Source organism: Zingiber officinale, chromosome 5A (assembly GCF_018446385.1).
Source record: "Zingiber officinale cultivar Zhangliang chromosome 5A, Zo_v1.1, whole genome shotgun sequence".
NCBI lineage: Eukaryota > Viridiplantae > Streptophyta > Magnoliopsida > Zingiberales > Zingiberaceae > Zingiber > Zingiber officinale.
In genome coordinates, this window is record NC_055994.1 from 138,018,664 (window position 1) to 138,028,241 (window position 9,578).

The window sequence follows — 9,578 nt, forward strand, 5'->3', positions numbered from 1 at the left end:
GTTCAAGTTCTCTTTAAAGACTTAAACTTAGGACATGGTTTTATATCGAAGTAAAAGAGAAAGTGTGTGAGTGTGTATGTTTTGAAAGCCACCTTGTGAGATGAAGAAGCATTGTAATCCTTCTTATACAGTAGAAGTGATTTCTGGATGTAGGCATCAATTTAGCAATCTTTGTCTATTTTAAAAAAAAAAACATTAAACTTTTCTAGTTTTTAGCACGATTGCATTCTACCAATTCTGGGAGACACCGGAATTACATAGAGAAGAGATTATAGAAAATTCTTGGACACACCGGAATTTCATCTCCAACATTCGAAGCTTATAAATCAGCAATTAAAGATACAATTACAGTTCAGATATTTTTTACAGAGTCAAGCGTTGAGCTTCCGTAATTCACTGCTCCAGAGCAAGCTGTTTGTGCCTGTGCAGGTCCCTGAGGTACTTGGAGCATGTGTAGTCATCATCCATTTCGCCACCGTCAAACAACGGCGTTTTCGCAACTCTTTCCTTCGATTCTCCTCCGACGAGCTCGATCGATCCCTCTTCCCCTTGCAGAAACCGCACCACCTGCGCGAAGATCATCACACTTGATGGTTTCTTGATGAAGAAGAAGCTTGTGGGCTTAAGCTCACCTGGTTCATGGCGGGCCTCGAGGTGGAGAGGTGATGGATGCAAACCGAAGCGACTCGCAGCGCTCGGGCCAATTCATCGCCGTCGTACGCATCTCGGAGGGAAGCGTCGACGAGTTCCTCGACGTTGTTTGCGTCCAGCAATGGTTTCGCCTGTTGCAAGCACGGACAGATAGATTCCGGCCATGGTTGAGGTTGGCGAAGAATTGGCAGTTAAACAAAGTTAGAAAACCATGTTTACCCAAATCACCAGGCTCTGCCTCGATGAATCGATGGCTCTCCTTCCCGTTACGATCTCAAGCAGCAGCACCCCAAATGCAAACACATCTGTCTTCTCGTTCACCACTCCATGCATGAAGTACTCTGGCGCCAAGTAACTGTCCAACGTGTTAATCTCCTCGAGAACAAAGCTCTGCCATGGCTGGGTTTACAAGGAGATGTCGTCTTACCCAAATGTGCCTTCGATGGGGAACACAACATGGTGATTCCACTTGCCGGGCAGCCACTTCGCGAGTCCGAAGTCGGAGATCTGTGGCTGGAAGTCTTCAGTCAGTAGTATGTTGGAGGCCTTGATGTCTCTGTGGATTATGCGTCTTTGGCAGCCTTCATGGAGGTAGCGAAGCCCTTGTGCTATGCCAAGTGCAATCTCGAACCTCAGCTTCCAGTCAAGCTTTTGCCTTGAACCTGAAGAACCATGAAGCACAGAGGCCAAGCTTCCATGAGGAGAGAACTGCAAAACCAAGTGCAAACCACCTTCCACACTGAATCCGAGAAGCTGTGCTGCATTCGGATGAGCAACATGAGCGATGATTCCGAGCTCGGACAAGAAATCTCCTATTCGTTCCTCCTCGCCGTCCTTCTTTATCAGCCTCTTCACGGCCACGAGTTGGCCGTCGGCTAGGCAACCCTTGTAGACCTCGGCATGGCCACCCTTGCCGATCAATTTCTCTGTCAAAATTAAACAGAAATGCATTAGAATCGATCGCTTGTCTTCGACAAAACTTTTACGTGCCTGGACAAAATCCATCTGTGGCAGCGGCAAGCTCTTCATAAGCAAAGCTCCTCCATGAAGGCCTTGCCATTTTGACCTCCAATGTACCCTTGCTGCTGATCTTGATCCCCTCCATTTTGATCTCCAATGCAACTTCTTTTCTCTCAAAACTATCCTTGCTGCTGCTCTTGATCCTCTCCAATGCCCCGCCCAAGCTCGAGCGCCTTGTAATTGTTGGTGGAAACGTCGACAGCCTCGTCATCGATCTCTTCTTCCTCATTATTAGTCCTGCAATAAAGGTTCTCCAGTGCAGGCTGTGGGACTCCGGCCCTGGCTCAATTGATGAAGAATCACTGCTGCTGCTGCTGCCGCCGCCATCGGAGTCTGCAATTGATGCAGTGATCTCAAGAACTCCTCTTGGTGAGCTTTGGTTAGAGTCTTCATCAATGCAGGTGCTGTTTGTTTCAGATCCGGAGTTGTGTTCATTCTTATCTTTTCCTAAGATCAAGAGAAACAAAACTGTTAGCCAAGTCAAATTACTGTCAGAGTTCTAAAAATTAGTTGATTATAGAATTATTGGGTGCAATACTAAATTATAGCCTCTTAGCCATACTTTACACTAAAATGATCTCTTCCAAGGGCTATCTTCAGATCAACCAAGGAGTTCTTCTCAGTGGTTCTGATTATCTAATAATAGGCATAGATTGTCCTCTAATTTTTGTATGCTTACTCTTTGTTCTTCCCCCATCCTCTAAGAAACAGAGCCTTAATTAATCCATCAGATTGATCTCAGAACTTGCATTTTTGTTCATTAATCACACTTTTGTAAGTTTGTTGATGTTATTCTTGGCATTAATATTCTCAAATTGCTTGCACGTGAGGCATGTTTCTCACATATTGTTTGAAATTTCTCAAAAGGGAGAGGAAAACAGAGGAAGATGAACTGCAATCATACAAAACATAAATAAGAAAACAAAAGGCTCTCAAAATTTTACTGCACAGAGGGGAAAAAAACTACAAAAAACAAAGGAAAGATAAATTGATCTGAAGCCAACCTTCATCTGTAATCGAAGAGGCCTTCTGTGTCTCCCCTTGTGAAGAAAGCTGCTCCTCTACTTCTAAAAATACTTTATTAAATCCAAAAACAAAACAAAACAAAACAAAAATAGAGGGGAAACGGAAAAATACTAGTGATAAATAAACAAACCTCGTTCAGAATCCAAAGAAGCTTCCTCTGGATCAAGCTCTGTAGACAATAGCAGAAGCTCTATGAGTTTCATCACTCAAACCATGCATGCCATAATCAAGTTGGAAAATAAGAGATTTTAACAGAAGAATCACTGCAGCAAAAGGCCTTACCTTCCTTAGAAGTCATCAAGTTTCCCTGATTTGGTGGCAAAATTCAAACTTGGGTGAGAGGAAACAGAAGAAGAGGAGAAGAGTTGGCGTCCCAGGGGTTGGGAAAGCCTTACAAGTTTTGCTGGGTCAAGAAGAAAATAGAGAAAGAGAGAGAGAGGGAAGCAAGCAAGAGATGATTTCAAAAACAGCTGAGGATTTCTTGAAAAGAAGTGCAACGGCGGAATCAAAGAACGCAGGGATTCTTAAAAGGATGAGAAAACAAAAGGAATTCTTTATGAAGAAAAAAAATTAAAGAATTGAGAGGGAAGTGGATCAAGTTCCTGAAATGGAGCTGGTACCCTGGTATCTTTTAGGGGGAGGGGACCCATGAAAAGGGAAGGTCAAGATTTACTTGGATTTGGTCATTAACAGTGCCTTGGATTGAGGTCCTGATTTAAAAAATAAAAAATTTATTAAACCAAAAAAAACAATTAAAATAAATTTAAAGGATCCAAAGAATATTTATGGAAGATTGATGGAGAAGTTCATTTTTGAAAAAGGAAATCTCGTTGAGTCAGATTTCCATTTAAATAAAATAGAATAGGGACAATTTTAATTTGTATTTCATGATTTTTATGCATCCAATTTCAGTTCTATTTTTGATAATTTTTCAAGCATGGACTTTTTACCCTGGTTCAAATTTAATTAATAATAAAGTAATAAAATTATAACTGTGTTTGTTACATTCCACTATTCATTGTTCAATGTAGATAGTTGCACTAGTAACTCATTCAAAGACCAGTTAAAATTAAGATCATAAATGAATGGTTTCTGAACAAATTTGGTGTTTAATTTAATAAAACCCATTTATATTCATATTCATTCAACAGTAAGATATTAACATTTAAACATATTATATATATATATATATATATATATATATGGATACATGTAATTTATAAATTTTTATAATCTTAAATTATTTACAATATATTAAAAATAAAAACTACTATAAATTTGTATGTATTAGATAAATATTTAAGGATAATAACATCGTTAGTTTAAGTTTGAGTCGAGATGATTTTCAGGTTCTATGAGTTCCATGACAACCTGACAAACCTCCTCATTGAGTATTTTTTGACCTTTCCTTGTTGGCACACAACCCTGTTTATGTCTTTGAGTGTAGACCCTTTCAACTGCTTGATGTCATTCAATTTGCCTCGGGTGGCAATGTTGGTCGAGGAGAGAGCCATTTTGAGGGTCAAAAAAGTCAGCCTAAAAACCCTAAACCCCAAAAGTCAATCAAGGTTACTCGTAGAAATTATCTATTTGTACTTGGCATTGGTGCATTAAGTGTAAAGGTGTCTAGTTATGCAAATTGTATTTAGTGATTGAGCTTACGTGTAAGTAGCCCAAAATGAAGAGGATTAGATTGAGGGTAGGTTGCCTTAATTGAATGCACTAAAGGGCAAGATTGAGGGTGGGTTGCCTCAATTGAATGCACTAAAGGGCAAGTTAGGGATTTCCAATACAAGTTAGGGATTGTGTGTGTGTGTGTGTGTGTGTGTGTGTGTGTGTGTGTGTGTGTGTGTGTGTGTGTGTGTGTGTGTGTGAAGTTGGAGATTTTATTTTAAGAGCATTAGTAAAATTTTAAATCTGTTTTTTTTCTAAAAAAAATCAGAATGTGGGTGGGGCCTAAAAAATATTCAATAAAAATTATACCTAACAATATTAAATAAAAAAAATATGATAATATAGGGCTCACACAAAAAATATATGGAGATTTTTTTTAGTGAAAAGCAATAAACAATGGTGTAGTCAGAATTTCTAATTAGGAGGCGAATTCAAGCCGGCCAGGGTACACTATTGAGGTCATGCTTGACCTCACGACCTCATTGCGAGGTTGTAGTCAAGGTGAGGCCTCATTATGAGGCCATGGCCAAGGCGAGGTCTCATTATGAGGCCGCAACCAAGGCGAGACATCATTGCAAGGTCACCGCCAAGCCTTCACTAAGAGAGGAGAGAAAAGGAGAGAGAATCGAGCATACTGGCACTCTGGCAGGATGCTTGTCGATGTCGGAGAGAGGAGAGGAGTGTGCCTGAGATCGGAGAGGAGGTTGAAGAGGATCTGGTCATAGAGGAAGATTTTAGGGCACTGAGAAGAAAAAACATCGGGAATAAAAACCTTAATTAGAAAGCCAATTAACATTTGAGGACATGAATATAATCAGGAGAATTATACGAACATATAGGAACTAGTTTCATGTCAATCCGAGGTCGTTTGATCCATCAACTAATTTTGGACAAAATGAACTAATAGACCAAACATTTTCAGATTGACATGAAACTAGTTTCTACGTGTTCATATAGTTCTCCTGATTATATCTCTATCCTCAAACGTCAATTCAACTCAATATATTGAAAGCAGTGATTTTTTGAATATAAATTAGATTTTTCAAACACATTCGTGTTTAAAAAATTATTGTTCTCTATATATTGGGTCAAATTGACATTTGAGGGTATCGATATAATCAAGAGAACTAGATACACATATATAAACTAATTTCATGTCAATACAAGGATGTTTAGTCCATCAACCAATTTTACCCACTATAAAAAAGCATGCATATAATGACGGAATCTCCGACTGAAATTAATTCATTCGATAAACACCGACTGAATTAAATTCAGTCGGTAATTGCTGGCTGAAATTAACATTCAGTCGACAATTCTCAATGCGGGAGTGGTTTCGGGTTTGCAAGTTTCAGGTTTACGGGTTTGCAAGTGCAAATTCAATCGATAATTACCAACCGAATTAAATTCAGTCGAAAACCCTAGTTAGAAATTAGGGCACGCGACCTCCTCTCCTCTCCTCTCCTCATAATCGCACAATCGGCGAACCTCTGTCAGCGATCAACAACCTCTCTCGAAGAACCCCTCTCCTCTCCCGTTTTCGATTATCTCCTCTTCCCAGCAACCGGCGACTCGGAGTATGTTCCTCTCCTCCTCCCTCCTCTCTTCTTGTTCTCACGCGCACGAGCCGATCTCAGGCCTGCTCATGGTCGACCGTTGCAAGCTTGCTTGCGGCCAACTTATTGCTGGAATGGCCTGCTCGCGGTCGACTTGCTGCTGCAATGGCCTGCTCACGGTCGCTCGACTGCAGTGTCCTGCTCGAGGCCGACGACCGACTGTTGTGTCCTGGTCCTGCTCAAGGCTAGCCGCAGGGGCCTACTCGCGTTCCATCCACCGCATCAGTGAGTTTGGGTTACTTATTGTGTGGTCATGTATTGTTTCTTCTTGTGTGATGGTTAATTTTTGTTGATGTTAACTGCAATGTTGAATGCTTGTAATCAATTTGATCTATTCACACTTTACTTAATTCAATTCATACTTACGAAGTGGTCGTTGAAATGCCTCAATCATTTGTCTCTTTTAGTTTTGCAATTTCTTAGCTTATATTCTTCCAATGCTTTGTTAATTGAATGTTTCATGTTTCTCTTATGTTTTTATCTTTATTCAAATGTAATTAGGTTAGATTAAATTAGGTTTCTTTAATGTTCTAGGTTTCGCTCCATGCTTAATTTTGTTGAATGTCTTACTTTATATTGCTTTTAATTTCCTTACAATCATAATTTAGGTTAGATTAGGTTTCCTTTACTTGCAATGTCTTTCATTTATTAGGATTTGATTCCATTACATGCATTGCTATTTCATTTTATAGTCTTAGCACTCAAACCTAAATCCCCCATTTTCATATCAAAATTCCAAAAACCTAAATCCCCCCATTTTCATATCAAAATTCCAAAAACCTAAATCCCCCATTTTCATATCAAAATTCCAAAAGCAATAACATTTGATCATAGGTTTATCACTCTATCATTACATTCCTTATGAGAGGCGATACCCTAACATGAAATTCATGGGGTTATTAGAAATTCTAAGTTTATAATGATTCCCTAAGCAATAACGTGAAATTCTAAGTTTGTAATGATACCCTAAGCAATACCATTATATTCTAAGTTTATCATTTATTTGCTTTAGTGCAGAGGGGATTTTTAATAATATGATACAAAGATCATGAGATGAAATTAAGTTCATAATGCTTTATTTAAACTTATTTCATATGATACAAGTTTAATACTATTTCAAATTATATTCTCAATAGGTAACAATGTAATGGATGTACAATCGATTAGAAAATAAATTTATTAGAGATGATTTTATTGCTGAAGTTGAACAGTTTATGAACTTTACTAAAAGTCATTAAGAATTACTAAAAGTCATTAAGAATGTATGAATGGTACCAAGCTATGGTGTCCGTATAATCATAAAAAATATCAAAATAGAGATTTTCATAATGAGAATACTGTAAAAATGCATATATGTAGAAATGATTGGAGATTACTACAATTGGTACTGTCACGAAGAGGCTTATTTATATGAACCAATTGTGTCTTCTAGTGGTTTGTCATCTAGGACAACTGTTACCGCTCCTGAAGCATTAACTAATATTGATATTACAATACAATCAGTGGTTCACGATGCGATGAATGCAGTTGATTATTCCAATATAGATGAAATATGAATACCTGAATATCAACAATTATATGAAATGCTAAAGGCAAGTGAAAGAGAAGTGTGGGAAGACATGTCTTCTAGTCATTCTCAATTATCAGCTACCGTAAGGTTATTAAATATGAAAGTAGAACATCATTTTTCTAAAAGATGTTACGATAATATATGTCAATTGATATCAAAGTTACTCCCTGCTGATAACATAATGACTGATAGCTTCTATGAAATAAAGAAATTGATCGAAGGTTTAAGTTTGTCTGTAGAGAAGATTGATTGTTATATAAATAACTGCATGATATTTTAGAATGAAGACAACGATCTGAATGAATGCAAAATCTGTACTCACCCTCATTTTAAGTATCATACTCGCATATCTGGGAAGAAGAAGAAAAATATTGCTTGGAAAGTGATATATTATTTTCTATTAACTACTAGACTCAACGCTTGTATGCATCTGCCGCTACAGCTTGCCATATGATGTGGCATCATGAGCATGAGCATGAGCACGAAGGAGGTATAATGTGTCATCCTTGTGATTCCCTTGCATGGAAACATCTTGATACTATATTTTCTTTCTTTCCAATGGAACCACGTAATATGAGATTGAGACTTTCTATAGATGAATTTCAACCATTTGGTCAGTCGAGACAACAATATTCATTTTGGTCAGTCATATTAACACTGTACAATTTACTGCCATGGATGTGCATGAAAAATGAATTTATGTTCCTTGTCGTGCTTATTCCTGGTCCAACCAATCCCAAAGATAAGATAGATATTTTCTTGCAACCTCTGATTGTCGAGCTGAATGAATTATGGAATGTAGGATCGATGACTTATGATGTTACAAGTAAAACTAATTTTACATTACATGCTGCCGTATTATGGACGATCAGTGATTTTTCAGCATACTCAATGTTATCAGGATGGAGCACGACTGGTAAATTAGTATGCCCATATTGCATGATAGAGTCTGATGCATTTTCATTGCCTTGTAGTGGGAAGGTATCCTGGTTTGATAATTACTATAAATTTTTACCAGTGGATCACCCTTTTAGGCAAAATAAAAAATATTTTTTAAAGAATGTTGTAGTCAAAAAACCTCCCCTAACAGTCCATGCTTCAGGTGAAGAAATCATTGAACAAATAGATAGTTATGGATTTCTCCGAGTATCTCAACCTAATTTTGATGAGATAAATAAATATCTTGTTAGAATGTGCAAGTGTGGTTGGAAGAAAAGGAACATTTTCTGGGAGCTGCCTTATTGGAAGTATCTACTCATTCGACATAATATAGATGTGATGCATGTTGAGAAATATTTCTTTGATAATATCTTCAACACTATTATGAATGTGCCTGGAAGAACTAAGGATACTGCAAAATCACGTGAGAATTAAAAGAACTAGACAATAGATCAGAGTTGTATCAGAATGAAACAACTAATAAATTTCCAAAAGCTTGTTATACATTGGATAAAGATGATAAATAAGCTTTATGTAGTTGGTTGAAAGAAATCAAATTTCCAGATAGATATGCTTCAAATATGGCTCGATGCGTTGCTATGAACAAGTTAAAGATGTTTGGAATGAAGAGTCATGACTGCCACGTGTTCATGCAAAGACTTATTCCAACAGCTTTTCATAATTTATTACCCAATAATATTTGGCAAGCACTTACAGAGTTGAGGCTATTTTTCAAAGATTTGATAACGAGATGTATTATGACGGTCGATATGCTTCGGCTAGAAATAGGCATTCCTCTCATACTTTGTAATCTAGAGCGCATATTTCCACCTAGTTTTTTTTATTTAATAGAACATCTACCAGTACATTTACCATATGAGACTCGAATAGCTGGTCCTGTGCAGTACAAATAGATGTATCCATTTGAACGATTTTTGCAAAAATTAAAGAATAATATTCATTACAAAGCAAGAGTTGAGGGGTCAATATATAATGCTTATTTGGTTGAGAAAGCATCTTCCTTCTGCTCCTATTGTTTTATAGATAATATTAAAACCAGACATCACAAGTGTCATAGAAAT

The 9,578-nt window shown here is 37.5% G+C and overlaps 1 protein-coding gene across 4 annotated transcripts; it reads right to left on the reverse strand.

The window, feature by feature from the left end:
- Positions 1-287: 287 nt before the first annotated feature.
- Positions 288-3,287, reverse strand: LOC121982057 (receptor-like cytosolic serine/threonine-protein kinase RBK1). Of its 4 annotated transcripts, XM_042534922.1 has the most exons (9): positions 2,980-3,287; positions 2,828-2,866; positions 2,676-2,738; positions 1,642-2,118; positions 1,383-1,577; positions 1,079-1,313; positions 871-1,006; positions 633-782; positions 288-567 (listed from the first exon to the last, which is right to left on the reverse strand). In XM_042534922.1, exons 1-9 carry the CDS (start codon positions 2,993-2,995, stop codon positions 394-396), a joined length of 1,485 nt encoding a protein of 494 aa, XP_042390856.1. In that variant the 5' UTR covers positions 2,996-3,287; the 3' UTR covers positions 288-393. The 4 variants fall into 4 exon arrangements, with proteins under 4 accessions (XP_042390856.1, XP_042390855.1, XP_042390854.1 ...); XM_042534921.1 differs by having other exon boundaries at positions 1,079-1,577; positions 2,676-2,732; XM_042534920.1 differs by having other exon boundaries at positions 1,079-1,577; positions 2,676-2,735.
- Positions 3,288-9,578: the final 6,291 nt, after the last annotated feature.

Coding starts and splice junctions, on each gene's coding strand:
- LOC121982057 (XM_042534919.1), bottom strand. Junction 2,739..2,827: donor TTCTTTGGATTCTGAACGAG/GTTTGTTTATTT, acceptor AAGTATTTTTAG/AAGTAGAGGAGCAGCTTTCT. Junction 1,007..1,078: donor CCCATCGAAGGCACATTTGG/GTAAGACGACAT, acceptor CACGTTGGACAG/TTACTTGGCGCCAGAGTACT.